The 19,060-nt window shown below is 36.3% G+C and overlaps 1 protein-coding gene across 1 annotated transcript in view; it reads right to left on the bottom strand.

The window, feature by feature from the left end:
* The window catches only part of LOC148942787 (uncharacterized), a 66,697-nt gene that overhangs the window by 9,057 nt on the left and 38,580 nt on the right, over positions 1–19,060 (bottom strand). Inside the window, exons 10-11 of the mRNA XM_089102075.1 lie at positions 12,724–12,906; positions 4,896–5,045 (exon numbers count right to left, since the gene is read on the bottom strand). Of these exons, the coding sequence (XP_088958201.1) occupies positions 4,896–5,045; positions 12,724–12,906 (333 nt within the window). The remainder of the gene's footprint in view (positions 1–4,895; positions 5,046–12,723; positions 12,907–19,060) is intronic.

Below are 19,060 nucleotides of genomic sequence, written 5' to 3'. Positions count from 1 at the left end.
TACTTTAGAGTATGCTTGTCTTGTGTGGCATCTGGGACTAAGTAAAGAGCAAAGAGACTACCTTGAGAATGTGCAGGAACGAGCTACCCGTGTGATATTAGGTCCGGAATTCATGAATTATGATGATAGCCTTAAAATCCTAGGCCTAGATGGACTTGATGCCAGGTGACACCAGCTTACAATAGCCTTTGGACAGAAGCTTTTGGAGTGAAGCAGGCATCAAGATTTTCTCCCTGAACCGGCAAGAACAGGGAGTAATACAAGGCACCAGAATAAAATCAAGCCTTGTAAGCCCGTGGCTACCAACCGATACAGATTGTCTTTTCGACAGTATTTTGTGTCACATTTTAATAAATAAATGACAAGGAAGAGTGATTATTTAAATTATATTGTGTCTCATTTAATTCCTGTTATTTGACATGATAAATTCGTATCATATTATAAAATTACTTTAGTTTTCTCATGTGTTAGTCTTCATGAGAAAGTCTATATTAAATCTATAAAAAAAACAAAAACAAAACAACTTTCTATTGCTTGTCTAGGTCTATGGGTAGAAAGCCCAGCTTATTACCAAAGGCTATTATTTGAACTTCCGCCTTTCGGCAATTTAACAAAAATCATGAGATTAAGGGAAGGGCATATCATTCGATTGGAAAAGAGCTCATTCGATTGGAAATTGGAAGGGGTTGTACCGTTTTTAATAGCCGAAAGCGGTTAGAAGGCAACTAACACCCCTTCCACGCCCACCATTTCCCCAAGCACATCAAATCAAAATTTTGAGATAGCTATTTAGTTAAACGTAGTTGAATGATCTAGAAGTTACGTCTTTGAGGAGGACACTCCCCCCACAGCCCTCAGGGCACGGGTTGTAAGTTATACGCCTGGGGGAATATGAGGTTTTTTATAGGAAGCGTTGTCGTAGAACTTCAAAAAGGGCTCATTTGATTGGAAATTGAAAGGACTAGTGCCCTTTTTAATAGTCGAAAGTGATTGGAGGGCAACTAACCCCCCTCTCACGCCCACCATTTCCTCAAACACAGCCAATCAAAATTGTGAGATAGGCATTTTGTTCAACGTAGTTGAAAGTTCTAAAAATGAGGTCTTTGAGGATAACAACCTCCCCACAGCCCTCGGAAATTGAAAAGGGCTAGTGCCCTTCTTAATAGTCGAAAGCGATTTTAGGGCAACTACACCCCCCCCCTACGCCCACCATTTCCCCAAGCACATCGAATCAAAATTTTGAGATAGCCATTTTGTTCAAGTAGTGGAAAAATCTGGAAATTATGTCTTTGAGGACGACAAACCCCACACACCCCTCAGGGCAAGGGTTGTAAGTTATACCCCGGGGGCATATACGGCTTTATAGAAAGCGTTGTCGTAGAAACTACAAAAAGGGCTCATTCAATTGGAAATTGAAAGGGCTAGTGCCCTTTTTAATAGTCCAAAATGATTGGAGGGCAACTAGCCCCCTCTCACGCCCACCATTTCGCCAAACACATCCAATCAAAATTTTTAGATAGCCATCTTGTTCAACGTAGTTGAAAGTTCTGAAAATTAGGTCTTTGAGGTTGACAACCCCCCCCCCCCCGACAGCCCTCAGGGTAAGGGTTGTAAGTTATTCCCTGGATCATATAAGGTTTTTATAGAAAGGATTGTCGTAGAAACTTCAAAAAGGGCTCATTCGATTGGAAACTGACAGGGCTAGTGCCCTTTTTAACAGTCGAAAGTGATTGAAGGGCAACTAACCCCCATCTGACGCCCACCATTTTCCCAAACTCATCCAATCAAAATTTTTAGATAGTAATTTTGTTCAACATAGTTTAAAGTTCTGAAAATTAGGTCTTTGAGGATGATGCCCCCCCCCCCCAACCCTCAGGGCAAGGCTTTTAAGTTAAGTCCTCGGCATTAAAAGGTTTTTCTACAAAGTGTTGTCGTAGAAACTTCAAAAAGTGCTCACTTGATTGGAAATTGAAAGGACTAGTGCCCTTTTTAATAGTCGAAAGTCATTGGAGGGCAATTAATCCCCCTCTCACGCCCAGCATTTCCCCGAACACATTCAATCAAAATTTTGAGATAGCCATTTTGTTCAACGTAGTTAAATGGTCCAGAAATTATGTCTTTGAGGATGACAAATCCCCATAGCCCCCAGGGCAAAGATCCAAGTTATGCCCTGGGGGCATATAAGGTTTATATGATGAAAACATGGTTTGTTTAATATCTAATGTATGCTCTGTTTTATCACCTTAGTTTCATATTACATCCACTTGTTTCGGCTGATAAGTGTCATTAACAAGAACATTTAATGTCAAGTGATATTACAAATTTGGTAGTATCAGTCGTGGTAACATCTATTGTAACCATACAATAATTTTAAACTTCAAACATTATATTTTTAGCCTCAACAAGCCCAAAAATCCCTAAATAGAGATTTTTGTAAAAATAAAACAATATATTGCAATGCAAGCCAAAAAGTTTTAATTGAATCTATTATCAATTCTTAAATACAACATTTGGTGCGAATCAAACATTATTTGAATTTAATTTTACTTAGTTAATTTTAGTTTCGGACACCCATCTTACAGCATTCGCCTCAGCTAAAATTATTTTTAATTACTGAAATCCAGTAATTAAGGACAATTTCCTTAATAATCCCTGGATAATCAAGAATAAAAGAAGTACACCGTGGGCCCCACTTTGAGCCCTGAAATCCTTCAGATTGAGAATCCTTGCATGACTCTGATTTTCAGCAAGGTGTAATATGTAATCCATTTGTTAAAAACATAATTGTATTAAGTAATATTAATACGCCATATTAGCCAAAAATTTGTAATCTGCAATTTTGAAAATTCCTATTTACAAGGTTGAATTGTGTTGAATTTTAAACTTTAGGTTGAATTGAGTTAGAGGTTGAATTTTAGATTATAGATATCTCGTTGCAGAACGAATCTCCGTTAAGAGGTTGCTTGTACTTTCAACTTGTTTCTATGTTTTCAATGGATTTGACGCGTCCCTCTAAAACATTCAACCTCTGGTTTTGGCAGCGGAAAATTGTTAAAATCTAGTTTTACAGGAAAACAAATGAAAGTATAGCATATGGACAAATTCTAGTTACACTATTGGATTTGCGTGTCGAGACCCACCCTTAGCTCAAAATTTAATTTCCATATATAATAGATACTAGGTTTTGCTAGAGGACGGTCAAAGTTTCCTCTTGGATTTACTTCAACTACTTGAATATTCTACTTGAAAAACGCTGTATCGAGGGAACAAAATCAACACATTTGAAAGAAAAGACGCTCCACTTACTTTAAAATGTTTCTTCATGGATTAATAAATATACATTGACGTCACAGTATTGAAAAAGAAAACAGTGGGTAAATATTAATCGCCTAGTTACGACGTAGCTCACATTCCCAAAATAACGCTTTCCCCTATATACCTGACGTAGTATATCAGATAAAGTTGACTTAGGAAATGCACATGGTAACACTGTTCAAAATATATATCGTTCTGAAAAAAGCATAAACGAGACTCTAAGCTTTAGAAAGATTGAAAGGACGGTAGCCTTACTGTCATTTATAGTTGTTTCTGTTCGTTTTAAAATGAATTTGTCTTTCCTTTCAATCTTGTTTGTTTTAGGTATTTTGTCTATCTAACACAACATATCATCAACAATTTTGAAAAAAATTAGAAATCTGAGAAGAAAAAATTAAAGTCAATTAAGACAAGAAAATTGACGTTCGAAGTTCGAACGTGAAGCTCATAAAGCTGAATGACTAATTTCGAAGAAATTTCCAAAATAATTGAACGAAAAAAACACGGGCTATAATCTCTATGCTCAGTATTTACTCATTTATTTATTCGTAATAACTGCTATCCGTTTCGAGTTTAACTATTGATTTATCTGCGCTTTGCTCATTCTGGATTTAGTATTGCTCGATGCTTCGAAACACACGATGTCTTTGCCACGATTTTTTTGGACAACAGTTCCTAAACTTAATAGCCGATAAAGAGAATACATATGAGGGTTCCATTTTAGTCCACAGGTCAAAATTTCTTGACTCATTAGCTAATCTAAACTAGCAGTCCAGGATTTCATTCAGCTTCGTCAGGGTCAAAAGGATGCAATCGGAAAAAGAGATTGGTAAGAATGTTGTAAAGAAATTTATAAGAATGTTGTCAAGTTCATTAGATTAGATTATCTAACGACTAATGACATTGACATTAGATTACAGAGGTAAAATTTATCAGGTATTGTCCCAGCAGGTCGTCACGGAACTTTGGAACCAATAGGCAGTTGAAATGGGGATTGTTATTTATATTGACGTTAAAAATCCAAGTTGGCTGCACCAGTTCCTTATAGCCTACATACAGAGACAGAGGAAATTCCATCACCATCCAGAATAATCTATCACAGAAGCGTAAAATATAAAAGAGCTAAAACAAGTAAACAACGCCCAAATGGGGAAACAGATTCTCTTAACAGAACAATCTTCAAATGTCATAAAGTTTCTCCAATAAGCAGTAGGCTACAACACAGCAAACTGAATTTTTTTTTTAAACATTTATCTTCCCAAAATATTCAAAATAGACAGCTAGATACATCAATTACCAGATTCTGTGCAATATTTACGATATCTTTTTTTAACATTAGGCCTCGGGCAGGGGAGGCGGTCTTAGCCATATTGTGAAATTATTATACAATACAGGATTTTGAAACAAGCATAAAATCGTTTGGTTTGAAAGTGGGAATCTTGGTGTTTTTTTCTTACCCTGATATATATAAATATATATATATATATATATATATATATATATATATATATATATATATATATATATATATATATATATATAATTTTTTTTCCATAAATATACAGAAAAAACGGACTTACCAGCCCATCGACGCGGCTTTCAACTTCCTGGAAAACTAAGTCGGCAAAACTACTCTTTTGTTGTAACACTTGACACAGGATTGTCAAAAGAGGATGAAGCTCAGAGACTTTTTTGAACTGAAGAGAGGCAGGCAGGATTGGCTGAGCAGTCTTGAAAAAAAAAAATTATAATAAAACAGATAAAAGCTTTTAGGCAGCTCAATGATCTAAATTTTGGTATCAATTTATAGTAAACTCACTCCCCCAAAACTCAGCCCTCAATTAAGTTAACCACCGCAGAATCATCTCCAAACAGGCATTTTTATAGATAGGAAAGGCCTTCCTACCCCCTTATCTTATATTTATTTCAAGATTTTCAAAATTTTACCATAGTTTCTTATATTTTCTTTATGATGTGTCAGTTCTATAAGTTGTTTGTTTCTTCTTAACTTGGCCTCCTGCCCAAAATAAATACCTGCGTAAGTGTTTCCATTGCACTGAGCTATTATACTTTGTCCTTTCAACCGAAAACAGTGATTAATCATGGAGTAAAAGTCGTCCCGATTTTTCAATTTTAACATAAATCTAATGAAACAAACATGTTTTTACAAATGAAAGTAAAGAGTACCAATGAAACTCTTTTTTCACTTATCAGAAAAAAAACCTACTACTTTTTTCCCATGCTGACTAATGGTCTGCGTAGCACGGGTACCGATTTCAATATCATCATTGAAACTCGAAAGAATCAAAACTTTGCTGAATATGAAGAAGGCTGCCGCAGCCTCAGTACACCGCTCCCCCCATACTTACGGTAAAGCGCTATAATTACTTAATTGTAAGCCTTTTAGATTACAAAACACGGTCAGCTGGACAACTGTAAGTGTTTCATTAACCGATTTCTTTTTAAAACACAAACTAAATCATTGTTTAAAGCAAATACAAATAACTAAACACTTCCATTCTCGATGCACTGTGAGAAAACTTTTTTTTTTTTTATCGCAGTGCGTTTCTATTAGATCATTCGTTATTGAAGCATTGGAAGAAAAGTCAAACTGCAGTGCAAGGATAGGGGAGTTCAGGGGACAGCAGTTCTCCTCATAGACAGGATAATGCCCGTTCGCTTTGATATTTAATGGCGTGCGTGTAACTGAACCACCGTGCAACTTAACCGTTGTGTAATCGAGCCCCATTTAAATGAGCCCTCGTGCAGCTGAACCCCCGTGCAACAACTCAACCCCACTTAACAGAACCCCGTGCAACTGAACTACCGTACTCAGTTTTTCAGTATTTTACAAAATTTGAGACAATATTATTGGGTAAAACACAAGTTAGAATCTTTACATGTTCAACCTTGTTGGAATTGTTTGTTTTTCAAAGTCACGATATAAATGCCTGCCAAGATGATTTATAAAAAAAGCTTTTTTTTTTGTCACAAAAACAAAGAAAATCGGACGTCAAAAACCAACAAAGCCATATTTATACATCCTTTTTTTATGTCTGTTAATGGGGGTTCCCTTCGCCCTGTCACTGTCTACTGGGCTAGGCCTTTACTCTCCCCCCGTGGAAAATACCCCCCCCCCCCGCGGCTAGTTGGTTTCCAATCAATTTTGACGTATAAAAAAGGACTAGAATTCTCAATTTCTGATCGAATGAGCATCAGCCGAAGTTTCTACGGCCATGACTCCGAGGTAGGGATGAAGAAGGAGCAGGCCTCCTCCTACACGGAAGAAATTCTGCTCATTTTGGGGTTTAATGTTACTCTTTAATTTCATAATAACAGCGTAGACCAAAAATATTCCCAGAAATCAAGAGGGATTAAATATTAATTTCATATTTTGATGTGTCTTTTAAACTTTTTTTTTGTCCCCCCGCCTCCGAGAAAAACAACCCCCCAAACAAAAGTCCTGGATACGGCCCTGGAGATTATATATCCATTTCTACCTCCACCCTCCCCTCGTCTCTCCCTTAGAGCTAATTATGCATTTATCTGAAGGCTCAATGAGACTTGGGATGTTTTGGTATTAAAATGCACCCTTTGAGGCATCTCCCACCCTCCCGAACTTCAAAATAATGATAGAATCCCATTGCAGAGGTTTAAAGCCCTTATATGCAATGTTTGGAATTGTAAAACAACAGGGAATTTACCTAAAACAGTGACATTTGTATAGACCTTGAAAATATTTTGGCTAGTTAGGGAGGGACCTAGATGCCTCAAAGGGTGCATTTTAATACCAAAACATCCCAACTCTCATTGAGCTTTCATATAAATACAAAATTAGTTCTAAGAAAGAGACAAGGAGAGAGTGGAAATTAGAAATTTGTTTAATCCCCAGATCCATATTCAGGACTTTTGCTTGGGGGGTTATTTTTTTTTGGGGGGGGGGGGGGACAAAAAATTCAAAACATCAAAAATATGAGATTGATATCTTGATTTCCGGGAATATTTCCGTTCTACGCTGTTATTATGAAAGTAAAGAGTAACATTAAACCCCAAAACCCCAAAATGAACAGAATCTATTCTGTATAGGAGGGAGACTGCCTCTTCCTCATCTCCACCTCCACCTCATGGTCATAGAAACTTTGAAGGATGCTCATTCGATCAGAAATTGAGAGCTCTACTCCTGTTTTTATAAGTCAAAAGTGATTGGAAACCAACCAGCCACGGGTGGTCTATTTTTCAGGAGGGATTTTCCGCCGGGGGGGGGGGGTGAACACCTAGACCCTTGACAGGCATTTATATCATGACTTTAAAAAACAGACAATTCCTAAAAGGCTGAAGAAGTCAAGATTCTAATTTGTGTTTTAACCAATGATATCGGTATTTGTAGATTACTGAAAAACTGAGTACGGTGCTTCAGTTGCACGAGGGTTCAGTTGCACGATCGTTCCGTTGTACGGGGGTTCAGTTGCACGGTGGCTCCCTTGTACGGGAGTTGAGTTGCAAGGGGTTTCAGTTGTACGGGGGTTAGGTTAAATGCGGTTGAGTTGTATGGAGGTTCGGTTAAATGAGGTTCAGTTGCACGAGGGCTCAGTTAAACGAGGGTTTTCTGTTTGTTAAATTTCTGTTCATTTTTAATGCTATATTCAATGCAATATAAGTACGATGGGAGCTCCTATCCCAACTACTCCCGGCCTTTATGCCATAGTTTCACTTTGGTTTAACAATACCTCAAAATGAAAATCTTTGTTGTAAAAGATTACCCCTTCAGGTTTTTAGAGGGGCCAAAAATGCCAAAATAATTTGCCAGGAAGTGATGCTTGTATTTTTAGGGGAAGATTCGCTATATAAGCATTGCTCCTGAGAGCCTTCATCCCCTTTCCATCTTGAGAGATTTGATATTTATTACACAAGAAACAGTCGTCGAGCCATTGAAAAAAAAAAAAAATAAAACATAACTATTAAATGAATATATTTACATAAAAAATTAGCCTACACATACAAAAGGACTTGTTCAAGCTTTATAGAACATATACCGCAGCTAAAGCCACCATAGAAAAAAAAAAAAAAAAAAAAAAAAAAAAAAAAAAAAAAACTTCCAGTAAACTATAGACGTGACAATTAACTGTTTTATGTGCAATAGCTACATTTATTTGTCGTCTTTTAATCGCAAAAGAAATAGCCACACAAATATTTAAAAATACACTGCGAATAAACACTAGAAATAAATTTCAAAAGATAGACGCTGATTTCACCTACATTTCCCCTACTATTTAATTATACAAAAAAAAAAAAAAAAAAAAAAAAAAAAAAAAAAAAAAAAAAAAAAAAAAATTTACATCTGACATGGGGATATTACAATTGACACGCTTTTCTGTTAACGTTAATTAAAAATCCGACTAAAAGAAAAATAACTGACTAAAAATTAACTTTTAAAATTTCATCAATCTAATCACAATTAGTTAAATCAATCGTTTCTTCAAATAGTTAAATTTGTGCGTTTCCATTTAGTTTTATTATTTTAAAAGGAGTATATCTGTCAACACTTTTCCTGTTGATTCCATTTGTATCCAAAGTGTTCCTTACGAAGGGGATCAATAAAAACCCTACAAAGAAACATAAATAGATCCCTTTTAGTGATTTTGGTAATTTTCGCAGGGTACTCTGTTTAGTTTGTTGGAGCAGTATTTTTAATTGGTGAATAGACAAAGGATTAACCAGCTGATTTGAAAGGAATTTATTAAAAAGGAAGAATCATTGACGAAATTTTACTGCATACAGCCTAGTGAAACTAGACTGATTGTGAGAAATATAAGGAAAAAAAGATTCCTGAAAGTTTAAGCAATTTTTTATTTGTGCATTATAATGAAAAAAAAAACATAGTCTGAAACATATATCATATTCAGTAAAGTGCAAATGACTCCCCACACTGTGGAGAGTGGTAGCCCATCTCCCATTTGTGGTCATTTCTGTTCGTTTCAAGCTTGACTCGATTTAATTTTTAGTCGTTTTAGGTCCCATTTATTCATTCATAGTGCTTTCTATTCGTTTTAAATCTGACTCATCTTACTACTTTATTTCTGTTCGTTTTAGGTTTAAAAGTTTTGGGAATTTTTTTTTAAATTATGTGTCTTAGTTTTTAATTGAAATAGCTTTATTATGATTAATTGTAAGAATATTTTGTGATTCTAATATTTTAGCTTCTCCGCTAAAGAGCTAAAACCTATGATTTCAATTTCAATTTTTAGGACAATTTAGGCAGGAACCGTTTTTTCTTTGTCCATGGGCTCCCCATGGCTCAGAACATTACGAATGTAAATTTCACACCGTTCTGAAAAAAAAAAAAAAAAAAAATCCACCCTCTTCATGACCCCATTTTAGGCAAATTAGTATATTTTTTTTCTAATTTTGTCCTTTAAGGTCCCCTTGGCTTGAGGGATGAAGTTTCCAACCAATTGAAAACAATGCTACACATTCAGGCCCCAGAAAAAAACGAATTAAAACGAAGAAAAAAATGGTTGTGATACCTCAATATTTTTATTTTAACCATGATTCTTTTCTTCCTGGAACTAACAAATGTAAGTTTCAAACCAATTAGAGACAAAAATTTGTTCGGCTTATATTCGTGCAGCCGAATACCCTTCTGCTCCGCCACAACAAATTAGTGCTCTCTTGGCCCAGAGATTGATCCCTCAAATTTTCAAGCTTCATGAAAAATTCCTCCATGGAAAGCCCCTCCCACGTAAAATCCCCCCCGGAAAATATCAGGCTCACTGAAATTTCCCCCCCCCCAGAAAATTTCCTGCGGACAATTCCGACCGTAAAATTATCTACAGCCTACTTTCATTTGAATAATGACTTGTTTTTCATTTTATTTCTAATCGTTTTTCAAATCATGCGGGAAATCTGCCCTCTGTGGAAGATTTTTCATGAAAATAACCCCCTCTCCCCATAGAAAGTTTCTACCGCGGAAAATTCCCTTATTGAGGATTTCTCCCACAGAAAATTCCCCCGCCCGGAAAGTTTCCCCGGGCAATTCCAACAAAGAGAAAGTAAGACAAACAAAAAGAATCTCCTATAGGAATTCTAGCATATTCCTCCATGTGAAATTTCCCCTTGAAAGTTCATCCCCCGAACCTTCCCTCCCCACGGAAAATTCTCCCCGTGGACCCTCCCCCCCCCAAAAAAAAATCTCTCCCCAAAAAATGTCTGGTTACTTTCCAATAACAGACACTTCATGTAAACAATGAACAAATTTCATAGCTTATAGCCATTTCCCAAGCTGTGGGGGTCATGTCATCCCCGAAAGCATGAATATTTGACCTTTCAACTATGTTGAACAAAATAGCTATCTCAAAATTCTGATCGGGGACTTTGGTGAATAAAGGGGCGTGGGAGGGGGCTAGTTGCCATTCAATCCTTTTGGTCACTTAAAAAGGGCAGTAAAACTTTTGAATTCCGTTCAATGAGCTCTCTCCCGATCTTCTAGGACCATTGGTTTGATATAATGACCCTGACAAAAAACAAAAGAACAAATAAACACGCATCCGTGATCTATCTTCTGTCAAAAATTTCAAATTCCACATTTTTGCAGACAGGAGCTTGAAAACTCTGCAGTTGCAAAATTTATTAATTCTAAAGTTGGTCATTAAACGTCATTAGCACACGAAATCTGCATAATTTTAGATATAAAAATTTACCTACAAAACGTAGGGATTCTATTTTATCTTATAAAGTGAATGAATATTCATATGATGACGGATTTAACCCCTGATTTCTCTTCATTACGAGCTTCTCTCATATTGTGGAATCGCTGTGCAAAGGTTAAATTTTGATTTGAAGATTCAGGTTTACAGCGGCACCAACTCACTGAAATGGGGGGGGGGGGGGTAAAGTATTTTTCATAATCTAGGGACGTAGCGGGAGACAATTTTTTCCATGTTTTTTTTTTTTCGATCAAAACACCATGGGTTTTCTCAAAATCTTGGTTTGAGGTACCACCGCAGATTTGGGGGCACGGTAGTCCCTTCACATTAAGAGTAACCCTGATAATATTACTACAACTGAACAGAAATTTAATTAAAACAATAATTTTTATCTCGTACGGAAGTAAAGAGCGACATTAAAACTTCAGACAAACATACATTTTTTCATACATGAAAGGATACTGCCCCTTCATCGCAGTGTTCTTTACAGACGGAATAGTTTATGTTCGTTTGAAGTTTTAATGTCAGTCTTTCCTTTTTTTATGAAAATGCCTTCTGCATTTTTAAGTCTCAGGTAGCATCTAGTGCTTTAATAATAGACAAATTCTTTTAGTGTTTGACATTCTGGTGGGTAAAAAAAAAAAAAAAAAAAAAAAAAAAAAAAAAAAAAAAAAAAAAAAAAAAAAAAACCAGAGGGGATTTAAAGAGCAGATTCATTATTGGTAACAATTTTGATGCAATTTGCATTTGTTTGCTTATGATGTTTAGCCTAGAGAACACTCTTAAGACTCATCATAATTTTTATAACAAAGGCCATAAAAAATTTTCGCCTTAGCACACACATTAGGGGGAGCAGATTTCGACTTATCTTAATTAATGTGTAAAACGATAATAAGAGACGATGGTTTTCTCTTCTTTGTTAATCACCTTACTAGGAGACACAAGACGACTAGAAGCGACCATGCTTTCATTCCTCTCCTTAAATGTAATCGGGTATCACTTCAATACTTCGATACCGAACACTGTACTAAAATAGCGTGATTTATATTTATATAAAATAGCAGACACAAGACGACTAGAAGCGACCATGCTTTCATTCCCCTCCTTAAATGTAATCAGGTATCACTTCAATACTTCGATACCGAACACTGTACTAAAATAGCGGGATTTGCGCCTATCGTCTTATTCACCTTATTTTCCAAAAATGAACGATCCTGAATACCTTTACACCAATTTGGGCATCAATTTAGTTACATAGGCTTCTAACAGATTATTAATGTTGAATAACAGTCTAAGCTTATTTTGGTGTTAATCTTTTTGTTTGTTATTATTCTTTTTTATTTCTTTTATTTTTAATTATCCTTATTATCTATCTTTAAATATTTTTCTGATTAGAAAGGTTTTTAAATATCTTTTAAATTAGAAAAAAATTTAAATATCATTATTTATATTTATGTTATTATGTATTTTTTTTGTGTTATTATTATCATAGTTTTTGTGTTAATATTCTCATAGAAGTTCAAAGCTTCATTTCCTTCAGAAATATAAAATGGTGAACTGATCATGTTACCTTAGAGAAGGTTCTATCTTCTGTCAAACAGTTTGAAATACCTTGAATTAACCAACCATTTTAATAATTGTCTTTTACTTATATAGCCATGCCATATTTTAAGGATCATGTGCATTAAATGCGAAAACAACTTACCTGGCTTAAATTTTCCTTGTCATCTTCCCCATCTTCCGCCACTTTGGCTTTCATAAAGAAGACTGCTACAGCAAGAAGAAGGTCAATGAACTCTTGACTGAACTCTTTTAGAAAAGTGGTTTGATGAGCACGAGTTAAACAGCTAATTACTGCTAATAGGGCATCTTTTCCTTCAGAATAAACCTGAAAAAAGTATTTATAGCTTAAACAAGGTTTCCACATAACCCTACCCCCAGTATTATAAGAAGACATATTTTATCTTGTAGAGGGAGGGGTGCATGGATTATATGTTTGATACGATTATATTCAAAGGTCTGACTTTTGTAACGTGAAAGGCGCTCTGAAATCCAAAGCCTGACCTGTAAACAGGGCAGCTGTCAAAGTATAATATAGAAAGATGATGGGTCATTAATCAGGTCATTCTTCTAGAATATTTTATCTTGTACTCGCCCACCTCTCACGAAAACAGATATCGTGACCCTCGTTGCAGAAATCCCTAAGTTAACAGTTAATGAAGTGTTCAAGTTTGAAGTATTTACATAAATGTTCTTTATTGCCATAATAGCAAACAGCTAGCAGCAGACGTCACATGACAAGAAATATAACGCACACTAAAAGGAAATAAATATAAAAATTATTTATCAAAACTTTATACAGCATTTTCAGGAAGTTCCTCATTTTAGTGCTTCAAACAGTACGGAACGAAAGATGATTGATACCGTTTTGAGTCCTTTCAGGGTGGAGGAAAAAGGAATCGGTAGGACGAAGTGAAAACTCCTCTAAGAGTTTGGCCGTCTTATTTGTGGTTCTTGAAAATCCGGTAAAATTTTGCGATGGGCAACATTTTTTTTTTTTTAACATCGTAAGACGATAGCGCCTTTTAGATAGCTTCTGAAGCATCAGTGCAGGCTGTCTTCATGGGATATGCAATCTTCCCCAAGTATTAATTGGCACGCCCGTTTCTAAATGTTTTCACGCTTTTCGGCTTGTATAGAATTAGACCTGGGTGGCGAACTGAACAAGCATCTTTGATTTTTGTGATCGGACATACACACGGTACAGACTGCGCATAATGGAAATCTGGATGTTAAACAAGTGAGGCATGCAAATGATTTTAGGCAAAGGGAAGCTTTTTAGAGGATACAGTGTATATGTGAATCCAGGGTTGTTACTAGCCAAAATGTTGGAGGGGGGGGGGGGGCAAGAGATTTTACCGACTGGCTGGTCATTTTTACCGACTGTTTTTGTCAACAATTAGCATAATGTCCGTTTCGAATACAATACGTAAAATCACTGCCCGAGTCGGTAAAACCGCTGTAGTTATAAACCGAGATTCAGATTTCGGTAAATATCATGACACTATTTTAATACTGTTTGTTTAGCCAAATGAAAAATTGTGACACCATCTGTAAAATCACGGCAGGAGTCGGTGAAACTGCTGCGTTTGCCGATAAAGTTCAAAATATCTGTAGATGACATGTCAGTATTTTCGTGCTCTTTACTAAACTGAACAAAGAATTTTACCGACTTCTTTTTTTTTACCGAGTGACCAAGAACATTGGGGGGGGACCCCCCACCATACGCGATGGCCCTGTGTGAATCCTATTTCAGGTTGCTGTTGAAAATTACTCCTATGATTTTTATTTTATCTTTAGTTTAAAGTGCGATGTCTTCCTGGGAAGGAATTGCAGATTTGTAATAGCTAACACGTAGAATAAAGCTCTTTTTTTTCACTAGCCGCAAGTATTACATCTTCAAGATCTTGCTTTAGCTGGGAAAATATTGATGCAGTGGTGGTTTCCTCTGATAGGCTCGCTGAGGTTCAGAATGATATGCTTTTAAGGTCGTCAGCAAACTTGTAGCGACTTTTTATTTGCGCTACAATAGGATTAAAAAAATCAAAAAGATCAGAGGTACTAATTTTGTCCCTTGAGGACTCAATTAACTCTGCACAATATTTCTTGGAATTCATTCTGTGTGAGTGAAATACATTGGTTTCGATTGTGCAGGAAACTTGCAACCATTCACAAGAAACTGCCGAAGACCCATTTCATTCGCTCGATTAATAACTATCATGCGTTTGATACTGTCAAACACCTTCACTATGTCGCTGAATAGGATTTATGCGTATGCCGAATAGGATTTATGCGTAAGAAATATAAGATAGTAAGTAGTATTATGTCCAGGCCCGAAATCAAATTACCAAGGGTGTAAATTAGCTTCAATATCTTCATATAAATACTCGAAGATAAAGCCCTCGAACACTTTGGAAAGTTACGGGGTTTTGAAGTAGGGCGCAAATGATTGAACAAGTTTTTTTTTTTACTTTAGGAATGGGAGTTATATTGGGTGTCTTGAAGCAGGGAATGTGCCATCTATTAGACATTGATTGAAACAGGGAGCCAAAACCTGACCAAGCTCCTGTTTTCCTAACAATTTCCAGGGGGTAATTACTCTCCCTGATATATATAATGACATATTAAGGTTGAAGAGGCATTGTGCCCCTTATCTTTGAGAATTACTAGTAAAACCTCCCGTAAGATGTGCGTGATCCCCGTCCTGCACTGGTATCCGGGATCATTGCTTTTCCTGAGGCGAAAATAATTTCAATGATTTAAAGAATATGAAAATTGGAACTAGGAATGTTACGACGTTAAAAAATGACTATCGTATCGACATTTTGACTGACAAGTTCCGCCGATTCGAACTGGATTTATTAGGAGTTTCAGATACTCATATCCCAGGGGTAGGAAGTATGAAATTAGGTGATATAGAATTGGTTTACTCAGGCAGGAAGGATTGGGTACATAGACAGGGAGTAGGGCTCATGATCAATAAGGAAGCTGCTAAGTCTTGTTTAGGCTGGGAAGGTATTAATAATAGAATATAATTGCTCATTTTATGACTAAAAAGTTCAGGGTATCAGTTATAGTAGTATATGCCCCTGTAGAACCGACTGACGGAGATACTAGTGACTCAGATGAATGTTACTTACACTTACAGGAGCAAATAGACATGACCCCATGTAGAGATATGATGTTTTTACTAGGAGATTTTAACGCCCAGGTCAGTAGAAATAGGGATAGATGGTATCCTAGCCCAAGTAAATTTGGTGTAGGAAAAGAAAACAGTAATGGCTACAGACTTTTGCAATTTCGTAAGTATAACAACCCAGTTATAACCAATACGGTGTTTGGTCATAAAATGGCTCATAAGTTAACATGGTATTCACGTAATGGTAAGACAGCGAACCTTATTGATTGTTTTATTGTAAACCGAAGACTGGCAGGATCAATATAAGATACTAGGGTACACAGGAGTGCCATTATTGATGTTAAAAGTAAAGATCACCATCTAGTAGTGTCAAGGGTTAATTTAAAGCTGAAATATCGGAAGGGCAACTACCTCCCGGGAAGTTATGATGTTGGTAAAATCCAGGATGAGAATTTGAGAGAAATATTTCAGGAACAGTTGAATAATAAACTTGAAAGTTTAAAATTTGATAATGTGGAAGATGGCTGGAATAATTTTAGAAAAATAATTTGTGAAGTTGCTGAAGGTGTCTTAGGGAAGAAAGCTAGAACTGCAGCTAAGAATATTAGTGAAAAAACTTTATGTTTGATAGAAAGAAGAAAGGACTTGTACAAGAATTATCTGAGTAATAGATCATATGAAAACAAGAGGAATGTAAAGGAAGAGGAGGAAGCATTAAAATATGAACTAAGGAGGTGTGAAGTGGAGGACATGGATACAATTGCCGAGGATCTGGAAGATGCTGCTAGACGCCATAATCGTAAAATATTGTACTGGCATGTTAACAAATTGAGAGAGAGTAGTCATTGCGGACTTGGCCCAGTTAAAGATAGGAATGGGGCCGCAATTAGCGATAAGGAAAAAACTAAAGAGAGATGGGCCGAACATTTTGAGAATTTGCTTAACCGAGATAGAGTTGAAGGAAGAGATATAGAGGAAAATGAAAAAGTTTGTGATACTATGGATGTGAAGGAAGATTTGTTTTGTGAGGAGGAATTAGCGGCAGTACTAAAAGGATTAAAAAATAATAAGGCTCCAGGTAAATAGGGTGGTAAATGAGTTTCTTAAATATGGTGGCTTTGAGGTTAGAAATAAGTTACTGAAGATTATGAATATGATTTTTGAAAAAGGGGAAGTACCTAACGATTTTAGGAAAACCTTAATTGAACCATTGTATAAGAAAGGTGATTAAAATGAGTGTGGTAATTATCGAGGGATTAGTCTGGTCTCTGTAGGTAGTAAATTACTTAGTAATATAATACTTTTTAGACTGACAGATGCCGTAGACAAAGTTTTAAGAGAAGAACAATGCGGTTTTAGAAAAGGTAGAGGATGCATCGACCAAATTTTCCCTCTCAGGTTAATAATTGAGAAGTGCCTGAGTTTTCGAACAGCTTTGGTCCTCAGTTATAGATTATGAGCAAGCGTTCGATTCTGTTGATAGAAGACCTTTAGTAAAGGTTTTATCCTTGTATGGTATACCAAACAAATACATTAAAGTGATTAGTGCTATGTACGAGAATAAAACTGCTGCAGTTAAGGTAGGAATTTTGTCTTAAGGAGCACAGAAAAGGCAATGGGAGACCACGGAATGAAATGGGGAGGAAAAAGTCTCATGGAGTTAGATTATGCTGATGATTTAAGCATCCTAGATGAAAGTGTGAGAAAAATGAATGTAGTTTTAGAGGTTTTCCGAGCTTAGGGTGCTAGAATAGGTTTGAAAATAAATGTTAAGAAGACTAAGTCACTAAGGCTAGGAATAAGTGAAGATGAAAAGGTGACGTTTGGTAATGAAAAGATTGATCCGGTGGACAGCTTCACTTACCTTGATAGTATTATTATTAAAAATGGTGGGAGCACTGGATATGTTAAAAGTAGAATAGCCAAGGCTCAGGGTGTTTTTTCACAGTTAAAAAAAAGTTTGGAAGAATAGGAAGATAAGTCTGCAAACCAAGATTAGAATATTAGAAGCTACAGTGACAACTGTGGTCAAATATGGCTCTGAAGCATGGGCGCTCCGAAAAGCGAATGAAGATTTGCTAGATGTTTTCCAGAGAAATTGCTTCAGGATTGTTCTGGGTACCCGGCTGACAGACCGCATTTCAAACAATAGGCTATACGAAAAATGTGGTTCAATACCACTCTCTAGGGCTATAATGAAAGAAAGGTTGAGGCGGCTAGGGTACGTTGTGCGGTTGCAGGATGACAGATTTCCGAAGATTGTTCTTTTCGGCCAACCGTCTAGGGCTAAACGGAAAGCAGGTCATCCTGGTCTTGGGTGGGAGGACGTAATAAAGAAAGATTTAAAGGAAATGGGAACTTCCTGGGCGGGTGTAAAAAGGGAGGCTTTGAATAGATTCTGATGGAGGAGGAGCGTGTGTAGCTGTGTTGGCCTCAGGCGGCTTGGTGCTGCGGTGAGTTGTTAGTAGTAGTAGTAGTGCTATGTCTTTGCCGACTCAATTTTATGTGTTGAGATGTTCGGGGGATATTGTCAGGGGAAAATTCTCAAAGGGGTTGGAATTGCCAGAGGGATTGTCTTAAGGGGAGGGGATTTCCAGGAAAAATTGCCACGGGGGGAGAGGGGGGGTACATAATCTGAAAAACGATTAGAAATTGAATGAAAAACGAGCCTTTTTTCAAATAAAAGTAGGCTAGGGAGAATTTTCCAGGCGGAATTGTCTCCAAGAAATTTGTTAGGGGAAATTTTCAGCAAGATTGGAAATGTCGAGGAGGAGGAGGCAGATTCCCCGGGAATTTTTGAAAAAAAAAAAACGACCAGAAATTATATAAATAAAAGAAACTAAACTGAAAATAAGGAGCACCATTAAAACTTAAAACGAACAGAAATGATTCCGTATATAAAGGTGGAAGTCCCTCAATAATATCTCGGTCTTTACGCTAAAGTTTGAATTTTTGTCCAGATTCACTAGGAACGACTCCTGAAACATAAGGGCCGTTTAATTAGAATAAAAGCTTTCTTAAAATACTAAAGAACTTTAGCGTGAAGAGCGAGGCATAGAGGAGGCATTCCCGCTGATATACGGAATAATGTCTTTAATATTGCTCCTTACTTTCAGTTGAAAAAACTTCACTTGAACGCTAGAATGAGAATTTCTAGTCAACTTTGAGCTACTATATAAGATTCAGACAAGAATAAATTAATGCATCTGATGTAAAAAAAAAGAAAAAAGAAAAAGAAGAATATTAACAAAGCAAAAATTTCACAAGAAACCCCGTTTACGCCTAAAAATGTTGAAAAATAGAAGAAGAATCTTAAGATAAGTTAATATAATTCTGAAGCAGT

Source organism: Artemia sp. Qi Xiang Cuo, chromosome 16 (assembly GCF_049724085.1).
Source record: "Artemia sp. Qi Xiang Cuo chromosome 16, ASM4972408v1, whole genome shotgun sequence".
Classification (NCBI taxonomy): Eukaryota; Metazoa; Arthropoda; class Branchiopoda; order Anostraca; family Artemiidae; genus Artemia; species Artemia sp. Qi Xiang Cuo.
The sequence above is the reverse complement of the archived record's forward strand: the minus strand, read 5'-3'. Positions and strand labels throughout refer to the sequence as shown.